At 42.4% G+C, this 21892-nt stretch overlaps 1 protein-coding gene across 2 annotated transcripts in view; it reads right to left on the reverse strand.

The window, feature by feature from the left end:
- The window catches only part of LOC116310917 (adenylate cyclase type 6), a 43824-nt gene extending 22662 nt beyond the window's left edge, over positions 1-21162 (reverse strand). Inside the window, exons 1-3 of one of the 2 annotated variants that reach the window (XM_039603887.1) lie at positions 20971-21162; positions 16219-16476; positions 15145-16084 (exon numbers count right to left, since the gene is read on the reverse strand). In XM_039603887.1, coding sequence (XP_039459821.1) covers positions 15145-16084; positions 16219-16238 — 960 coding nt within the window. In that variant the 5' untranslated portion in view covers positions 16239-16476; positions 20971-21162. Of the gene's footprint in view, positions 1-15144; positions 16085-16218; positions 16477-16932; positions 17012-20970 lie in introns of those variants that run through there. The other variant, XM_039603888.1, reaches the window with a different exon arrangement.
- Positions 21163-21892: the final 730 nt, after the last annotated feature.

Here is a 21892-nt window from a genome sequence, read left to right on the forward strand (position 1 = left end):
CAGGCTTCACTTAGCAACTATCACCCACATTCCTCAGCCTAACTCCAAAAACCTGCAGCCCCCCCCCCAACCGCCCCCTCCCAGATTCGGGGAGGGTGCAGAGTGGGGGACCAGCTGAGGAGCGGGAGGTAATGTGTGCGGGGCTTGGCTGGTGTCTTTGTCAACATACCAAAGTCAGAGGAACATATTGCATTCTCAGGATGCTCTGGCCCTGATTTTCCTCCTATGAGCAACTCTTCATCAATATATACATGTATATTTATATATTTTCTAACTCACCAAGTCATTGAGAAGCTGCTAAAAGGTCACTTAGACATTAAAAATGTTCAAGATGAATCCATTCGATTGACCCATCTTTCAGATTTTTTGTTTCTTAAGTTGTGCATTAACAAGCTTGTATTAAAGTAAGATTCTTAATGCAAAATGAAATAAATGTGACACCGTTCCTCTCTATCAGAATCATCTTTTGCATTTGGTTTATAAACCGTCATAATTTTTTATTTTAGCACTTCATCGCTATTCATTTCATCTCCGTTGTGTTATGTGCTCAGCAGTCACTTAGTTGTGCCGAGAACATTTTCCCCACAGCATTACATCATCACCTCCACCAGCATTAACCGTTGATACCCTGTATTTTCTCATTGAGAGTGGAACATATACATACATAGTGTTAACTGTTTATATAGTCTAAGCCAAAAGTTTGAAACACTGAGTGCATTTTAACCTTCTTACTGACAGACATCACCCATGGCCTGCCACACTACACCAAATAACAGATGAAGCATTAACTGACACCATTACATTAAAAAAGTTCCTGTTTTTTCACAGTAGATTATCATTATTGACTAAATCAATAAACTAAAATGAAATAATAAGCAATTCATTTAAGTACCTAATGGAAACTGGATCACTTAGCTAGCTTGTAATCAGACATTCGAGTGAACAAACACACAGCTTAAGCTTTTCCAACATGTACAGAAATCATTAAGCCTAAGCATCTGTTCGTGAGAGTGGCTTCGCAAAATGTCAATTAATCGACGAACCCTCTCGACGCCGCTTCACCTCAAAGAGCTTGGCGTTGTCCCTAAATACACTGAGAGCATTTCAAGTTGACACGGAAAAAAATTATTTACCTAGAGCGAAAAACTGCGCAACTAACAACATTCTGAATTTATTTATTAAGTCGTTCTCCCAGAGGGAGCGGTGAATGATGGGATATTATTGTGGAAACGATCCCAGCAAGAGTGCAAGTCAGAGGCTATCAGCCTTTGAGAAGCATCTGGAACTCCTTAGAACATCTGTGTTAGATCAGGCTCTGTAAACCACACTCTCGCACCTCAAACACAATGACAACATTTCAGTCACCACAAAACCTAAGAGTCTCTCCCGTAGGTTGACTCTTATCTTTCCTCGAGTGGGCAGGTTATTTATTTCCATATTCTTTCATTTCATTTATTTATTTTTTTTCCCGCCTGCTCTGACTCGCGCTCGCTGTCACTTTCAGCCTTTGTGAAAGAGTCTGTGTGTGTTTGGTGCCAGGCAGCTGCTGGGTTTGTGTACTCAGCCTGAGCCTCATGTCTACACGCAGCTCACACTGCCCTTATCTGAAATGACCAGAAACACATCAACAGATAAATATTCAAGCCCCGCCTGCTCATTCTGCTCCCTCGCTCGGCCGGGTGGTCTACAAGCGGAGCGTCAGCCGCTGAGACACATTTAAAATCTTTTTAAACAGTTTGGAGAGCGGTCACCTGTGCAGTCCTGTCGTGCCTGTAACTTGTCAGAGGCAGTAAAGTTGTGATGAACAGCAGAGCAGAGTTTCCCAGGAAATCCTTTTTTCCATGACAGCTTTAATCAAACTGTTTAAAACACAGTTTCCAAATTCTGTCATCCTGTCTGTCTAAAACTGACAAGAATCAGCGTCATTTAAACAGAAATAGCACTTTCTCGTGCAAATACGGTTCAGTTTGCTGATAATAAAGTACAATGTGAGCACTTTGCATACTCGTCAAGAAAACATTTAACAGCTGCAGTCATCCACTCTCTTCTGTTTGTCTGTCTCTATACAAGAAACAAAAACAGATCTGATTACTTTTTTTTAATATAGTAAGTTGCTTTGTGGGATTCCATAAAACAATGTCCTTCCATGGGTGGAAATTTAAGTATGACTCAAAGAAACGGTGCTTCAGACCAAACACAGTCTAGAATCATAGCGCCACATTTCCGCATTTATGCAGATACCTTTCCACCAGGCAACAATAAAACATTTATTCATTATTTATTACTTGCAGCTTGCATTAGTTACTGGATGAAGTAGGTTTTTAGTATATTGGACTCTGCAGCTGTGAAAAACGACACCACATCTCACGACTTCATAGCTTGTAGAACCACCTTTAGCACCAGTAACTTCATATAATTGTCGCGTATTTGGCTTCATCAGTCTCTCTTGTTGTGGAGGAATTTTACACTATACTACTTTACAATACAGCTTCAGTTCACTGAGGTTTGCGGGCATTCATTCATGCATAACTTTGGCATACAGAGGATTTCATGGTTGACTCAACGATTGCAAGGTGCCCAGGTCCTGTGGCCTGAAAAACAAGTCCACATCATCACCCCTTCCCCTCTGACTGACAGCTAGCTGTGTGAGCTGTTTGTGCTGACATGCTGTATTTTGTATTTTTGCCTTGCATTATTATTTATGGTGTTATTATTCTGGTCAAAGATCTCCACCTTGGGCTTGTCTGTCCAAAGGACATTTCTATAGAAGTCTTGTGTGTTCAAAGCTGGACGACATTGTGATAACACACACCTGAATGCTCCAGACCAATAAAACAGCTTTTATATATGTGCTCACACTTGCTGATGATTAATTAATAAAGTGCATCAGATTAGCAGCACCTGGCTGCTATTTACCCACTTAATTCCCATGGAAGCAAAAAGGAAGTACTAAGTTTTCTTAGTTTTAGAGTTACAAATGAAAAAAAAGGAAAACTGATGGCTCATTTTATATCTGAGTACTTTTACGCAACTGTTCCCGCTCTCAAAAGTGTAACTTATTTGCAAAGCTGGCAACAATATATTTACTTGCAACAAATATTGTTTTGAAGCTTGACTGCATTACCAGACCAACTCTTTCACTCACTCAGATGTCTATTAATAAATCTGCCTGTTGGTTTTAATGCATTTCTTCCAGCACATTTAAACATGTACTGGTCACACTGTGTAAATACATACTATTCAATTCAATTCAATTCAGTTTTATTTATATAGCACCAAATCACAATAACAGTCGCCTCAAGGCGCTTTATATTGTAAGGTAGACCCTACAATAATACATACAGAGAAAAACCCAACAATCATATGACCCCCTGTGAGCAAGCACTTTGGCGACAGTGGGAAGGCAAAACTCCCTTTTAACAGGAAGAAACCTCCAGCAGAACCAGGCTCAGGGAGGAGCCATCTGCCATGACCGGTTGGGGTGAGAGAAGGAAAACAAGACAAAAGGCATACTGTGGGAGAGCCAGGGATTGATAACAGGTATGATTCAATGCAGAGAGGTCTATTAACACATAGTGAGTGAGAAAGATGACTGAAGAAGAAACACTGAACGCAAATACTCACATGAATTTAATATGAAGCAACTTATTCTTATTAAACATTTTAAAACTCCTTATCCATCAGTTTTTGTAAGCAGGGACAGAAACAAGCTGGGGGTCCTAACACTGAAAAACTATGCAACACACACATTTCCTTTGGCAACCAGGCGGGTGTGACTTCTGTGGAGAGAGTGCGACTTTAAAAAAAAAAAAAAGAGGGTTCTGGCACTAGAGCTGCAAAAATGTTTTTAATTTATTTAAATGGCAACAAAATCTGCATAAGAAGAAAATCAAGACCCGTTTCACACGATCATCAAGTTTTTTGGAACACGTGGGACCCCCCGCAAGGACGCACGGCCCGGCAGACTGAGGAATAACTGCTGTGATAAAACAAGAAGCCTCATAGAGGAGTTACATCAGTATTAGAAGAACGTAAAGGAGATACAATTAGCAATAAAGCCAATTATCGGCACCCAGAAAAGATCTGTATAAATAACAGAACCGTACAAGGCCGACGATTCAAGCAAGTGAACTTTCTTTAAGGCCTAAAACACACTTGCTGCTTCCACAGCAGTGGGGTTACAAAGATGCACAGTCATAGCAAGCTGACCAGAGATAAGCTTCTCTGAACCAGACAACTGGCAAACAACATCCTGTGTATCCCTCCCTCTCGACTCCCCACCACCTCCGCTCATATGACCTCTTCCCTGTCATCGCCATGTTTAATTACGGACTGTCTCAATTCGACAGCAGGGGGGAGGAAAACAAAGCACAAATCTATCCGAGCAGCCCCCTCCAATGGCTGCCACCCCCACCCCCCACCCCGACCCTGAGCTTTGTGATTCTCAGAAGGAGAGGTAAATGGCAGAAATCAATTTTGACCTGATTTCTGAAATGTTTTTTTTTTTCTCCCGTCTTCACTTGAGGCAACGGTTACCAAACTGGGTCTTGGCTGCTTGAGTCGTAGTTGTTTCCATGGCAACGCTGGACCAACTCAACACGAGCACTGAGGGAGACACTTAGCGATGCTGTTTATTCCCCATCAGTCTCAGAAGTGATGCTAACTCCTTCCCCTGCACTCTTACTGGTCCACAGATTGGCATACTGGGTGGTGTTGGTGGTGTTACATGTGTGAGCATGTATGTGCATGTGTGTATGTGCGTAGTTAAGTTAATGCAGGCAGCTATGAAATGTGCTAACATCCTTTGAGCTTTGACTACAGTGGATTTATCTTAAAAATGCAATCATTTGTATTGGATTAGTAGCGTGGAGTACTGGTAAATTATTCTTAAATTATTGTTTAAATGTTACCCTCACAGACATACCAAAAAAAAAAAAAACAACTAGAATTTTATCATGACATGCCAAAACACAACAATTTACTACTAGGTACAGTTAGGTCAGAACACACAATCTTTGTGTCTGTCCAGCACAAGATAGCATTTTTAAATAATTTAACGGCAGACTTTTAGTTTTAATTCCAACATTTTTGCATTTTTATATACAGGCTATCATTTTCAAAGCCTAGAAATTAACTGGGCAGTCTAGCATAATTTCAAATATAAGGATTGTTTTTAATTACTGGATGAAAATCCACTGTAGTCAATGACTGCCTGAAGCCTACAATCCGGGGATACTATCAAATGACGTATCCATTGAGTGTTCTGCTATACCTTTTTTGCAGCTGCCTTCAGTTTCTGCATGTTTGCGGGTTTCGCTGCATTCAGTTTTGTATTCGATAACTGAAAAGTGTGCTCCATTGGGTTGAGCTCAGGTGACTGACTTGGTTATTGAAGAATATCCCATTTCTTTGCCTTGAGAAACTCTTTGGTTGCTCTTGCAGTTTATTTTGAATCATTATCTATTTACATTGTGAGGAGAAGCTCACTTGTCTCAGTCGCAAAGTATAGCCCTGGTCACTTCACAATTCATCCTGCTACTTCTATCAGTGGTCCATGCTATATAACTGCTTCTACCATGTTTGACGGGTAATGTGGTATGTTTTGGGTCATGACCCGGTCATGACCATGTTTGACGGGTAATGTGGTATGTTTTGGGTCATGACCTGTTTCTCTTCTAAGTTAACAACTTAACCTTACTTTCACCTGTCCAAAACTGTGCAAGCTTTTTTGTTTTCTGGTAAAGCCTACTCTGGCCTTCATATTCTTGGGTGTAGCCAGTGGTTTGCACCTTCTTGTAAGCCCTCTGTATTTACAGTTGTAAAGCTGTCTCTTGAGTGTAGACCTTGACAATGACAAGCTTATCTCTCTGAGAGTGTTTTTGACTTGGTTAGATGTTGTGAAGCTGCTTTTCTTAACCAAGGAAAGAATTCTGTCATCTTGTTAGGTCTTTTGGAACTTTTTTGGAGGGATCAAGCTTTTATTATAGGAACAGGATGGTGAAGCGAGTTGATAGAAAAGCAGGGTGAAAGTGTGGGGAATGACGTGCAGGAAATGGTCAGGGGAACACTCAAACCCAGGCACCTGCAATTGCCTTCAGCACCAACATAACAAGAAGAGCTACTATATGGCTGTACCAGTGTGTTTCCTCTTTTTAGGAATGATTGTTGATTTGGCCACTCCTAAAATTCCTATCTCCCTTATCAGTTTGTTTTGCTATATAAGCCTAATAATGGCTTCCCTGACTTGCACTGGCATCTCTTTGGGCATCATATTTAAAATGACAGTGAAAAGCTATAAAATGCAAATTCAACACTCCTTATCAACCAAATGTCCAACTACTTTTGAGCCATTGAAAATAGGTGACTGTGTATAAAAAATGGTTGTAATTCCTAAACAATTCATGAAAAATGTTCACAAAACCCCCCAAATTAAAGGCAAAAGTCTGCATTTCTGTCACATATTGATTATTTGATTTGGTCTACAGTAGCAAAACTACAAAAACTCTGTCTTTGTCCAACAAAAAATAGACCTGTGGAACTGTGTCATACTAAGCACTAAATAACTGTATTTGATCATTTTCCAAAGTCAAAAATAAATTTCCCTCCAAATTCTCTTCACTGTGTGTTTTCTGTGCGTGTCCCATCCTGGTTGCGAGCCTAGCGTACATGTGACAGGTAGCCTCGTTAAAATGCTGCTGCCGAGTTAAACACACAAATTATTTATCAAGGAGGCTGTGGAAGGACTACGTGTGGAGAATATCAGATTCTGCTCCGTTCCTCTTTCCCTTATTCTATAGCTGTGGCTTTGCACAGGTGGCCATTGCAGGCTGACGCTTCTCCCACTAAGATCCAAGCGCCCCCCGCCCCTCGTCCTGATCCATGATGCACACACAGGGTTACTCCAGCACCGGGAGATGCTGAAACTGTAAACAGCTGATACGGTCTGTGTGAGGTTTCCTCTGATGGAAATGCATCTATTCTCTGTGTAACCTCATGGAAATTTGAAAATTGAGTAAACAGCCTTTTGGAAAGTTTGACGTGAAACCCCAGGGGGTTTGCATACTCTAATCTTATCTAACGAATACAAAATACTTATTAAATAAGAGTTAGACAAGGAGGCCAGTGTAACAAATTGACTCAGGGTCCTCGTAGTCTACAAGGAGGCCTGATTTGCCCTCTGTGCTCTTTCTTAACCCGCCACCTCTTCTGTGGCCAAAACTCAAATACCCATTCATTTACACACAACTTTAAAAGATAAAGGAATGGTTGGGCTATCTCTGACTATACAGCGTTAGAAGCCTCTACCCTAGCGAGGTTAGTGTGTTTCAGGGCATGTGAAAGAGCAGGCCCATGTGTATCCACAGAAAAGGGGGATAGAGTGACCTGCCCGTTGCTCTGACGCAGGCTCTGATAAGACTGTTCCATGTGACGCAACAGTTAGCAGAAACGCCAAAGGCCAGGTATTTTTAGGAACCAGTCTTTGACCTCTCACGGCACTTGTGTCAACAACATCTCCACGACAATGTTGGCCATTGTTAGTGGCCGTAAAGCAAACAACTCTGCTGTGCGCAAGGTGCGAGCGTAAGAAGATTGTGTGACAAAAAGAAGATCGAGGGTGCAAAAACAAAGTGTGCAGATTCAAGCGTGCGCGCTGCATGTTTCTAATTTAATGCCGAGCACTAAGATGGACAAGCACATGTCAGTATGGACGCAGAAACGGACACCCACACACAGGCGAGCAGGCGAGCAGGACCATTGTTTTGTGATGTTATTTCCCAAAGAAAAACAAAGAGCAGCAATTCTGACAACATTCAATAGAGGGGAGAAGGGAAGGCGTAAACCATAACAAAGCGTGTGTGTGCGGGTGTGTGTGTGTGTGTGTGTATGAGTTGACAGGGGACATGTGTACGTACTGTACAGTTACAGCTAATTGATTTCAGCTGAGGAAGTTTGAGGAGCACAGACATCGTGACACAAAAACAGCAGAGTGAAGCTCACGCAACTCATGTAACAGGGCGAACACGAACCATGTTTAAACTGTTAGTGTTTGTTTCGTAAGCCTTATACAACAAGGTCGATCAAACCGCCACATTTTGTGGTTTACAGTGCGAGGCTGTGCGGAAAGATACTCGCGGCGAATCAAGAGATGATCCTCGATTCTACAGCTGTAAAAACACACCTACCAAACCAAATCCAAGAGCAATAGGGCACAACCACATGGTCTTTGTGTGTTTTGAAAGGTTTGAGGACCAGAAATTTCATGGGTTGAACAAGAAGTACCCCCCATACAGCGACTACACACTTATGAGATGTCTCCAAGAGTCTTAGCTGATCTGAACATGTCTGAGAAATGTACAAAAAAAACAACCCTGAGCAGAACACACACATCCTAACACTCACATTAGTGCAGAAATTTGCTGTAACTTCATTAAAGTTTATTTTATTTTGACGATGGCATATTATAGTTGCTCCATAGTGCAGTGGTATACAGTTTGCTTTGGAGAGGAGACACAGATCGTCGGCATCCAGGGTGGAGCTACCCGCTATGGTGACCCCTTATGAGCCAAAAGCAGCTACTTCTTCTTCTTCTGGTGGTGATATATCCTACTTAACAAGTCACAGTAATACTATGTTTAAAGCAGTAAAGGTCTGTCTTTTTTTTTGTCATCATCCACTGAGTTATAATTGTATATATGCCAGACAGACAAGCTAATTTAGCTTTTCACCTTAAACTGTTCAGTTTGCCAGTCAAAATGTCAGTTTATAAAAATAACCACAGCAAAACCATGAATCTTTTTGTGCCTTCGTTTTTCATGCAATAGCACTCAACAGATGTTTTTTGGAGTCTTAGAGTAGAGTGCTGCAGAAATTTGTCTTCAAACCCACAAATTATTTTGTATTTTTGCACTTCGTGTTGAATCCTCGTGAAGGTTTTTTTCAGCGGCTCGTCCATAATTTTGGACAATCACGGTTCAAGTGGATAACGCCCCCAGGCGAGGAGACTGGTCCATGATCATCTGACAACCACCAGTCATGAGGGAAAAGTATGGGTGACCTTCTCCATGTCTGGTTTGCGTTGAACTTTTTCAAGCTGTGCAATCCTTGGCAACCCTTGAAAAACTACAGGCAATCTGTTGTTAACCACACCAATCATTAGGTTTCACGTGCAGCACTTTCTATGCATCTGATTTCATGCAGCAAAATCCAGAAACCTCCAGGAAACAATGGCAACCAGCTGGGAATACACATTTTTCCTGAGCGTCCGGTGGTTATATCACATCCAGTATGGACAATAAGACTTCACAAAAGCTTGAAACACTTTCATTTTGTTTTACAGCACAGAATCTGTACTGAATATGCCACTTGTGAATTTCAAAGCCAACGAGCAGCTAAAAGAGTTTGAAGATGACGCTCATCACATCCCACACGGGGATTTGGTGACTATGAGATTCATAGTGACACTAAAGTCCATTTATTGCGTTTATACTTCAAAGGTATTGTTAATTTTTAAAGATTATCTTGCTGAACAAAAGGTGTCATAAACTCTTATTTCCCACAGAACAAATCTTCCAAGATGAGTAGACTGTGAAAAAAGCCCATTTACTTCGGTGGTTAACACACTGACCATTCATGACACAAACCCAGCCTCAGGGGGTCACAAGCTAGTGTACTCTCAGTGTTGGTTCCAACCCTGGGTAAATGGGATAAATGGGAGGGTAGTCATTCAGAAAGGGCATGTAAGCCTAATTGTGACACCATCTTTTACTGAGAAAATCAGACTAAAGCAGCCAAGGTTTTTTTACTTTCACTCAAGGAAATCAGGGCAATAAAAATAAGTCATTCACTGCAAATTTGTAAATGTAAGACCTAATCAGGAACCAAACAGGGTCATCTTCCAGCAGTCTTACTGAGAGTCTCAGTTTTAATTCTACCTGAGTCCAGACTGGGCGAAAACACAGTCCTAAATAACTTTTTCTGACTTTAAACTGCCTGATTTAGACTTCTGCTTAAAAAAAAGAAAAGAAAGAAGAACAGCCAATCAAATTAAGTGCGTCACGTCACGTGACTTGTTACGTACAGCAAACCCCATGTGTAGTTGTTTAGGAAGCAGCCTCGCCCGGTAATGGAGGAAATGAGTGTGCCGACTTGCTGTAACCAGGTTACCGAGTTGCAGGTAGACCCTCTCTCTCAAAGCACTTTTTCCCGCTCACCTCCAGACGCGAGCCTTGTGTGGGAAGAGGGGCGTGAGTTACACCTAGTATGGTGGGAACAGACAGGAAACAGAGCGGAGGAAAAAGAGCAGGAAGGGCCACAGAAGGTTACATTGTATGTGTCTGTCGCGAACTGGAGCTTACGACGAGCGAGAGGTTTCTGGGGTTACTTTTTTCCCGTCGCACGCGCGAGCCTTGTGTTATGATGTAGATTTCTTAATCTAGTCTAAATCAGGCATAAAACAGGGTCATTGACAGTGGTTAAAACAAACCATTGACAGTCTCAACTGTGCCCATTTGCCTTTATTTATCTGAAAAGTCTCATCCCATCTCTGAACTTATTATGGGAAATAAATATTAAAATCAAGACAAGATTTAATTCTAAACCAAATATAGTTATTTGCTTATATCGTGATATATATCTGCTTCGCCCAGCTCTAGTATGCATATAATACTAATCTAATCTATGCAGGAATAACAACAGCAACAATTTCCCCAAACTTTATTACTCTTTATTCATTAACAACGTTCTCTGTGGTTTCAGTTCATCGTTTCTCTTTGACTTGATTATGGCTTTAAATGATTTCTGCAAGAAGCAAATGAAACTAGGGTTTGATGCGGAGCTGCCCAATTAATCTAATTGTTTCAAGGATAATTTTGGCATCCACTGATATTTAAAGCATGGCAAGTGAGAAAAATTGAGTACTGTGCTGCTTTAGTTGTTAATATTTCTTTAATTCTGCCTTTAATTAAAACCATTTTCCTTTATTTTTTGCCTCTTCATGCATCCAAATTTAGCTATAAGGCTGAGCTACGATAACCTCAACCAGTGATTTATTTCTGTAGGTTTTCCAGCTGAGATATAGCTAAAGTTCAAAGAAATCCACTCAATTACAAACAGAATTTTCTTCATTTTTTAGCTTAGCATATCAACTATGCTTACACAGTCTATGAGTAACTGTGTTAAATAAAGATGTTGCCCAAAATAATTGTGATTAGGATTTTTACCATAATCCAGCAACTCTCCCGTAATATGCAATAAAACCAACCCAATTTAAGTGATGCAGATTAATGAGCTTCACTCTGACAGAAAATAAGGGAAGTGAAATAAGACACCTAGAGTCTAACAAACTCTCCACCCTAAAAAAACAAAACAAAAACACTATCTGCATTTACATCATTCGTCATGCCCAGTTTTCGAATCGCCTGCACCAATCACCTGTACTCATCCATCCAAACAGAAAGCCGGTTAATGAGTTATGAGAAAGAGGAAATAGTTGCAGGCAAGCGTGAAGCAGTGATTGATGACACTGAATTAGCTGGTCACACAGTACACAAGCGACCTTAGGAATTAACAGCATAGCTGGGCTGCAGCGATCTCATGACTTTCATTCACGTAACGATGGCAAACAATGTAAGAACATGTGATGGATTACACTATGATATATCGTGCCTGATGTGACAGAGCACGCTGTAATTACAGAGTTCCCACGAATCCCTAATCTACTCCTGTGCTACGGTAATTAATTTATAATAAACAATCACAATATTATAACACAGCAGTCGGTGTGCAAGTGACTAATTTGGATTATTTTCTCAGAATATAGTTTGTATAATCGGGCAAACAACTAAAAGGATGTTTTATTAAATGCATTACAGTGACAATTAGTTATGATTAAGCCTAATATCCCCCCTACTGTTTCTTAGTAATGGCCTTCCTATTTTGTTTTGCATAACTCTTCCCAGAGGAGAAGACAGCTGTAAAACAGCTAAGGCACTACAGAGGCCAAACAGCCACCATATTGCCCCCCCCCCTCGGCCTCACCCCCGTCCCCCCCACCCTGAGAGAAAAGTACAAAGTGTCCCTTGTGTGAGAGCACAGAGACCTGAGTGATACTGCTTTATATCATGGTATTCTCCCACTGTCACACAACAGCACACATACGCGCACTCACATACAGCCGTCCAGCTGGGGTGGTTCATTCAGCCCACTGACCTTCAGTGAGCCCCTAGGTCCTTGGCATGACGCACAAACAACACACTGTACAGCGAGACCCATAAGCCCCAAAGTACATGTAAATACGCACATACAACGTGGTGACAAGACCCAGCAGAGCCGTTTACAGTTCACACGCTAGTCGCCCCATCAACAGCATGATGTCAGTGTTTTAAATGCAGTCGGGGATATGACTGAGAGTCAAGTTCAGTCAATCTACAGTGATAGTTCATCACTATACATCCAACGGTTCATTTTGCTTGCATATTCAAAACCTCATTGTTTCCCCTTGTTTAATTAACCCAAAACAGTTTGAACCTGAGCGTAGTTGTTGCTGTTGTTGTGAATAAATATTTTATCTATAGAGTGTCGGGTATATAAAATTCCTTTCACACTGTAATAAGGCTCAGTGTGTTTAGCTTTGCCTAACAAAGCATCAAACCCTCATAACTAAACTGACCAGTTTCTGCAAAGTGTTTTATTTAAATCAGCTGATTTTCAAAATGAGTTTTTGAAAATGACTAATTCTTTCTGCTTTTTTAAAATCACACTGCAACAGTAATACATTAAAAATCAGCATTGTCACATCACAGCAAAAAGGTCCTCAGTTTGAATCCAGTCTGGGGCCACTGGGGCCTCTGAGTGTTTTGGCTTCTTCCCAGAGGCCAAAAACAACCTAACATGGGGTTGGGTTAATTGGTGATGTAGACGTGAATGTGTGCATTAGTGGTTGTCTGCCTCTATGTGTTAGCCTGAGAGAGACTGGAAACCTGTCCAGGGTGTACTTTGCCTCTCTCCCAACAACAGCTGGGATAGGCTCCAGCCCCCCGGTGACCCTGAATTGAATAAGCGGAGGAAACTGGATGGATCATGTAGAATATTTACATCAAGGATGCTATTTCTGTTCATATTTTGGGTTTCTCATTGGTTTGGTTTGGTTGTGCTTGTCAGAAATGTGAGAGTGTTTTATTTGACTGATTTTAATTAAGTCCAAAAAAGAAACCTTACTCATATCAGTGTCACCTAACTTAGCATCTTTCAGCTCCATGTTTTGGTTTAGAAACAAGAAACTGTTTCTGTTCTGTTTCCTGGCTCTTATATACTCTGTTTTCAGCCCTTGCAGCCAGCTTATTCCATAAAAAATACTACGAGAAACCCAAAGTACACTGTAAACTCCAACACCAAACACAGAAATACAGATTACCATTCATACTCACGTTCACACCTATAGCCAGTTCAGTTTACCACCAATGAACCAAACATGCATGTCTTTGGACTGCGGAAAGCAGGAATACCCAGAGGCCCGGGGTGAACATGCAAACGCTTCACAGAAAGGCACCGAGTATATTTGAACAAAAACTGGATCATCAAATTATCAGGAAGGCCACTCCCAGTGAATTCTAACTTTGCTTGTTGTCTCCTGGACGTGTAAACACAGATTGTTTTGCAAAGGTGACATTTGAGAAATCACTATTAGGATGTTACAGCCTTCTAAACATTTACAGATGTTCTACCAGAATGCAGTTTTAATATAGATACCTCCTAAATCAATCTGAGTGCTCTTATGCTTCTCTTGCATAATGCCCAAGGAGAATAAACATGGGGATAAAAGCTTGGCTTAACACTGTGTTTCTTTAACATGTCAAAAGAAAAAAAGTAAGAAGGTACTATTCTGCTGTTATGCAGTTTTCTTACAAAGTAAGGAACTAACCGCCATTCCTGCTGTTATTGCTATGTTATCTTAAATCCTGAGGGGTTTTTTTTTAGAGAGTAAAAAAAAGAAAAAAAAGATAATATATCAGTCAATATGGTTTGGCTATATAAAGCAGCAACTTTCAGGGCTGTAGAAATAAAGCCAACAATTAAGTCGTAAAAACTGCAGTTCCTCTAGGTGCCACTTGAGGCTCTGCCTCCAAAGCTGAATGACTCCTCATACTCCCTTGTTAAATGCTCCGCTTAACAGCATCAAAACTACAATGACCTTTAGCCTCTATAGTTTGTTTCCTCCTCATGGAGTTAGGGGTTTGGCCACTTTGACTGGCAGATGTGGTAAAATAGGCAGCTATAGCCAGCAAGTCACAGACTTCAGTTAGACCTCTTAACCATGTTTGTGGTTTTAGGAGCGTTAAACGTAATTATTATGCTATTGTTAGCTACCTTTACAGCAGTATGTGTAAAACCTAAATGTGAAAACGCTGCATGTTTTTTGCACCACCATCTGCTGAGCCACAGTCAGAGTACTGTGCTGCGTGTGCCACAGACAGAGATGAACGTTACTAAATGAACCCAAGCGCCTTTTTTTCAGCTTTAATCTCACAACTACCAATACATCTGTAAGAGGCCAATATAGGCCATTAACAGGGGAAAACCATTTGGGTTCCTGTTTGTGGTGGCGCTCTGCTTCAAACGGATCTGGTCATTCGCATACTATTTAAATGTGGGAAAATGCCATTCCTTTTTTATTATTCAGGTTGGGGGTTAAAAACCTTGCTGAGACCAGAGCATATTGATTCAACCAATGCTTAGCTACACTCTAAGTCATTTATAATGAGTGACTCACCCAAGGGCCTGTGTGTTTTAAGAGGATATGAGAGTATGAACTTGATTATGAACTTCTGAAAAACAGCAGGATAACAAATCAATAACCACAGAATGGGGAGAGAAGAAGGAGCTGTTCCCTTGTCACAGGGGTCACCACAGCAGTTAGCTCTGCATGTTTGATTTGGCAGTTTTATACCGGATTCCCTTCTCGCCACAACCCCAAAGGAGATCTGTATCTGTGGGCTGGAATTGAACCAGCGATCTTCCACTTGCCAAGCAAATATGTATGGAGACAAAACCACAGAACGAAAAAAAAAGCAACTACTGTTGGCCATCCGTGTCGCTTCACATGAAGAGCAAAGACACTACAGAACATTCAGACATCAGGCTTTTTACCTGTTTCCAGAGGAACTTGTCTTCCTGGTTGATCTGCCAGGTGGTGACCACGTGTATGATGGACAGCACTGCTCCACTCAGTACGGCCGCCCTCATCCTCACAGGCAGCAGAGTGTAGATGATGTAGATGAAGAACACGGACCACCAGATGCCTTCCGAAGCACTCCTGGGCGCCACCATGAGCACCCCAAAAACCTGTACGAACACTAAGACTCCGATCACCAGGTAACTGACCATCCACATGTAGTCCTGGTGGAAGCCATTGCGGTTGCACACTACCATTAGAGCCATAAAGAGCGCCATCGCAACTGAAAGGGCTGACGAATAGGCCACGTGAGGGGCGGCGTGGACACAGTGGAAGGTCAGCATGATGCCGCACACGATCACAAGTACCCCCATGAGCATGGTCAAGGAGCTCTGGTTCAGCCTAAAGAAGTAACGCTGGTATAGACGCTCCAGTTTGCGGGACTGGAATTTTTTCGACTGGAATACTCGTACCACCCTGAGCCAGCAGTCTGCAGCCGTCACCACCCCCGCTGCACCATTGGGACCTTCGTCGCCCATGTCGCTGCTTCCTCCATTACATCCCCCTTTCCTCCCTTTTAACTCCCCGTCCTCAAAGCCCAGGTCAACCGATTTCAGCCCCACACCTTCGCTCGGAGCCCCTCCCCTTTTGCCATAGTGGTCCTCCTGCCATCCGCAACGGACGCCGAAGTTTCCCCCACCTCCCATGGCCCCTGCCCCCCCTCCGCGGTGGTGCTGATGGAGGGGGGCTCCGGAAGGGGGCTCCATTGCATCGGGGTCCCGCAGACAGCTCATGTAACGCGGGTTGCAGAGAGATGAGCCTCCCTTCCGTTTGGACTTCTTGCCATTGCGCTCCCCCCACGCAGTCTTGCGGTCGTCCACTCTGGCAACTAGGAAACCACTGAACCAGGACATTCTGTATGAGCAGAGAGGAAAAACATTCAGTACAGGAACAGTTCAGATAACAGCCACAGCACTGATACCACAGTGGAGGACCAAAACACCGTTTTACTCCTCGCCTCGCTTGGAGCAGAGGAGTTGTTCATTTACCTGTTGGGGTTCTGGTACATGTCCCCGCCCTTTCCCTTGCAGCCGGTTCACTCATTTATCCCCGTGGACAAAATTATGAAGACGCAAGGAGGTGTTTTTAGGAGCCACGCTGCAGGGCCGCAGGGTGGGAGTGACTGGATGGGGGTTAAATGGCGCACAAAGCTCCAGATGTTTGTGCCAGAGCCAGTGATCAGAGACCAAGATTAATAAGATGACCAGTCTCTGCTGCCAGGCCTATCTCCACAGCTCCTGCTGGGTCTAAAGGAAAAAAACAAAAACACACAGAAAATTGTACAGTGACAAACAGGAAAAGGTGAAGCAAAAGAAAAAAACTATTTTTAAGTAATCAGGTGAAACACACGAGGTAGTGACAGTAATGGAGCTCCCTTTTGCAGCCTGTCACTGATGCTAGTAGTCATACTAATAAACTCTTCTGACACACGTTTAGCTCTTTTAATAGCTCGTTAGAGGGGAAAAAAAGCTTCTCCATGCGCAAATTGACAGGAAATAAAATGCATCATACTGAGAGCAAAATGCACATAAATCTAATTTCCTGGAAAACCAGACACACTTGATATAGTCTGAAAATGGATTCAGAGCAGGGGGAGGGGGCCCAAAATAGCATGTAGGTGTGGGTTTTTTAAGGTGAACCAGAACTTGCTCCGTTTAACCCCTCCACACAAAAAGACCAAAAAAACAAAAAACAAAACATACCCTCTGGTATAAACACAGAAATTTGAAGTCAGGTGGGCTTGAAGATGCAGAAAGGCTCCTTCAAGCTCTGCTGATAATCACAATCAACAATAAACAGACAAGTGAAAAATGGAGATAAACGCAGCCGGACAACAGGACACTGTCAAGATAGGAGCAGCATATACAGCATGACAGGATCTGGGGCACGGCAGGATTAAATCACAAGTTGTTCACCTATATTTTCCCTTTAGTTGTACCTAACACACACACAGCATTTCATACATACATTTTCTTAGATGTAATTCGTCGTCTGGTTGGATAAAATTTCAAAGTAGGGATTTTCTGTGAACTCCAAAATAAATGAAATTAAACTTTTGGAGTTATGCTTTTCCTAAAAATTGCTACTCTCCACTTAACAGGACAACACTCAGAGTGTTCTGTTTTATTAACCTTTAAAGACTTCTATGTATGTTTACTTTATGTGGTTTCAGATCCCGAATATTACATATCTCTTAATGCCGTCCAGTTTAGGAGAAACTTTTTTTTGTCTTCTAATTTAATTTGATAATATTTAGTCATATTTTTTATTATCAGTTATATTTGGTAACCAAAAGAAAACATAGCATATGGCACTCTAATGTCTGCCTCTGTGTTACCTTACAAGAGAATGACCCCCGTGAGCTCCACAGAAGAAGAAAAATCGTAGCCATGCATCACACACAAAAAGAAAACTTGTGTGTGTTTTAAGTGTTTTGGAAAATTCTGAACAATTAAAAGTCATAACAAAACATGAGTGATGTTTGGAAGTGGAATCTTCGAATTGATGATTCTTTTGCTGTCTTTAACACTATCTGTGTCGGCGACTTACATCATGCGTCGGTATTAAAAATCTAACTTTCTCCTGAGTCTTTGGTAAGTTCAAAACAATCCTCTGGCAGCGAAAGTGTTTAAGGTGTATTTGGGGTTTTGCTTTCCTCTCGCTGGGCTGTTAATGATTTATCCAGAACAATAATTTGGCAGCAAAGTAAGCTTGAACCAAGGTACACATATTTGGCTAAAGGCACAATTTCCTGGTTCAGTTCGGTGAAGAAAGCTCGAGTTGCTGTAGGCGACTGACAGCTGAAATGTTTTTTTGTTTCCATTATTATTTACTTTTATTATAAAGTGTGGAAAATAATGAAAAATAAAGAAATACTTCAATATGACTATGACCAAACTTTTGATTGGTACTATAGACGCATACTGTAATATAACATGATAACCTCTTAACATGTACCAGGTAATCTGCAACATGTTAGGATTGGGTTTTGTTTTGACCACCTGCTAAATACATCAATTTTCACAAACTAGAAAATGATAAATTTTAAAGCTTTTTCTTGTGGGTGTTTCAAATGATCAAATAATCCATAAAAAAGGCTGAACGTTAACTAAACCTTAACCCTAACCTTAGCCCTAGATGGCCTAACAATGACCCGACAAAGCAAGTTTCAAATAATGAGGTCAGCAATTCTATGAACCAACCCCTGACAGGCAAAAGCTTGAACTTCAGAGTAATGTTTCAGACATTTTTTTTCTACTCTGGCTCTGTATGACGTCACCAAAAGCAGACATTTGTAATGTGGTCATGTCGGGCACACAGATGTTTCAAAAGAAGAAATGAGCTATAACAACTTGTCTCAGACAGAGAATGAACTGAGGGACTGGACAAAGGCCAAGGAGATAGACGAGGATTATTTTCAAACTGCTTTGAATTATGCAAAGCTACTCTAGAAGAGTTCAAGTTTAATATTGTGAAGCTTGAAATGGGCCCAGCAACTTCCCTTTCAAATTACTATTAATAAAAGTTCACTTTTGTCTGCTGTTTTTGTTTGCTTGTTTTGATCTCAAATGCCTAAAGTAGCAAAATCATTAATTTCACCACTCACTATTGCATTTTGCTATACTGTGTATAAGATAATGGCTCGTTTAATAACTCATGCTGGCTATAATTAATTATAGGACGGCTGGTTTAAACAGAGGGTGGCCAGTTTTTACAGACAGTGGTTGAGCTTTAGCATATGATACATAAAGGATAACTTTGAATCATGCAGAGATACTCTAGTGGAGTCCAAGAATAAGAATATGGATTAGGACGTGGAGAACTGTGTCTGTTAAAATGGGCATGTCTGTGGAATTAAATTGGGAATTTGTGCTGACCTGTTCAAATTTATTGTGTTTCTACCTGTTGTGATATCACTATTAGAGCTCTCGTGTCATGGAAAATACACACAATAACAGTTTGGCGTTGTAATCATTCACTGTAAGCACTGTTAAAGTCCCTTATTGAATTATAAAACGTCTGTCTGCCAGATACCCTCAGCTCCGTAGTGCAGAGCCGAACGCATAACGCAGGAAACGCACAGCCGCTTCTGCTGCTGCTGCACCCGCCGCCTCCTCCTCCTCCTCGGCCGGTATTTTCACCGGAGAGAGGCACGATGTGTTGTTGAAGCAAAAATAGATTTTCCTCGCTATATCCTGCTGCCTGCATGCCCCTTCTCTGGCACGTATCTGTCCGAGCTGTAGCCTATCCCTCCTCCCTGGCAGCGTATCGACAACATTCAAGGAGAACCACCAACACCACCTCACCACCTCTCTCTCTCTCTCTCTCACACACACACACACACACACACACACACACACACACACACACGAACATACTTCCCTACCCTCTCCTCCCACCTCCACCTCCCCGGCTGCGTCCCTCGCTCCCCTGCACAAGGTCGAGCAGCTCATGCCCATTTGCAAACGTCGCGGAGCTGCCAGCCGCTTGTGTTTGCATGGTGCCTGGCTGCACTCTCCCCCCAATCCCTCCCCACTGGCTGTAGGAGAGGCGGGGGGGGGGGAAAGAAGGGGGTGACCGACTATTCCTAAGGGGCATTTTAAACCGGACAACTGGCCACAAACAGCGAGCATTCAAGTCACCCATTACGGGGCAGTAGACATGTCCGAGGGCGCGCATGCATGCGTCTCTCTCTCCCTGTGGTGCACTTCTCATCCAGAGGATAAAAATGCAGGACAAAAAAATAGGATCAAGCAGTTGGTAGTGGGTGGGGGATACCAAAGGTACGCTGTGGATTTTGAAAGGGCAATTTACGCATGTTCTGCGGCCCTGTTTAGCTCATGTGCGGATGATGTGCTTGCGATCCTGTGCCTAAATGCCATGCACAGACAGGCCGTGTGTGAGGGCCCGCATTCAAACAGCGTAGGCTTCTTGTTACATAACACCACGGCCTGTGTGACAACCATAGCGGGGACCATAAAACCATTCCGCCGCGTCCCGTATCTCAACTTAGGACACAACACGCCTCTGTCAGCGATTTATTCTCTTTTTGTCGTCCCCCCCTCCTCCTTCTCCTCCTCTGTCCTTCAGTCTGCAGCAAAGCAATAGCTCACAGGATTAGTGCACTGACAAACACGAGTCTTGGGTAAATAAACAGATTAGCATTATATTTATATTATTGCTGCTGCACATTCCTCAGCATCAGTCAGTGCAAGGAAAGCGAGCGATCGCCTACAAAAAAAAGAAAAGAAAGAAATCCACCGCATCCGAAAGGCAATTAGCGCATAAAGAGAGGCGTTTGAGTTTAAAGTTATGTCATTAAAAAGATCCGAATCATTATGAGCGCCTCATGCGAGATGCAAGCCAGCCCTGTAAACACCCGTCAGCGCTGTCAGCTGTGCTCGGAAACACAGGCGCACGGTGATGCAGCTCATCCTTTCCCCCCGCTATACAGATATGTTGTTATTGGCCGCCAGTGGAAAACATGTACTGGCCGCGTATCCTCTGCCACCACCGCCGCCACACCGCCGCCGATGTGAAGCGGAGGCCTCGCAGCAACTGTCGCCAGCCATGTCATTCACTTCGGCACAAATGGAGTACTGACAGCGAGGTGGCACGGGCGTCTGCGGCGCAGCGCAACAGCGCCCGAGACGTTTGTGTGACAGGAGAACATATTTTATATATGTCGGCCTGCGGTGTGCAGCAGCAGCAGCAGTTTTTTAAAAAAAGGACGGACTCACCGAGATCATCTTCTGTTTCTATCCGCCGACAGGAGCGCAGCACACAATCCGATTCGGCGCGGTGGTTGTCGGTACGGGCGCCCAGGGTGGAGGACCATTTGTAGCCTAGCGGTCCAAGGATGGTCCGGTTAAATTGGTCACCCTGTGGTGGATCTCCTCCTGTCGTCTTCTCGCTCCACTCCCTTGCCTCTCCTCCCCCTGACCCTCTCGGCTCCCAGCACCACTGTCAAGACAGAGGGAGTACAAACATCACACTTCCGTTTAAGGTTTTCAAACTCAAATGCTGCTGCCGCTGCAGAAGAATCCTAAATGTATTTGACAGAAGGAATATAAAAACTACACATCTTACAATTCAGAGATTTAGTTGATCTTAACACTGCACTGATGATGTACGAAGCACAAAACGATCTGCTGGCAAACTGCGTTCCTAGGCTGATGTTTAAAGAGGCAGAGGTCAGTCAGGACTAATGTTTACATCTGTCAAAAAGGGCGCAAACTTGTGGAGTATGGCTGCACGAGAAAGACTGTTCAGAACCTTTATTATTTTCTTTGCTCTTTTTTTTTTTGCAAAATATAGTTATAAAATGTATGTAAATTAATGTTCTTTTATTTTCCCATGGACATTTTCTGTGATTATAATTGTTTTTAAACTCTTAATAAGTGATTTATTATTGTATTTAGCATTAATATCAAACACCCCTAGAATGTAAGTAAAAGTATGAAGTTGAAATCCCAGCAGAGGATTGGAAATCAGCCGGTGCTGTCACTCATGCTCACACTGTGAATACATGCTTCTGATAAACACACATTCAGTAGTTATCGAAGTGTTAGAGGCTCGGATGATCAGTGGAAAAGTACGAAGTGAAACCAAACTGGTTGAAAATTATCTTTAAGGGTGAGAAACAAGCAGCATTTTGCTGAT

Source organism: Oreochromis aureus, linkage group 20 (genome assembly GCF_013358895.1).
Source record: "Oreochromis aureus strain Israel breed Guangdong linkage group 20, ZZ_aureus, whole genome shotgun sequence".
Lineage (NCBI taxonomy): Eukaryota > Metazoa > Chordata > Actinopteri > Cichliformes > Cichlidae > Oreochromis > Oreochromis aureus.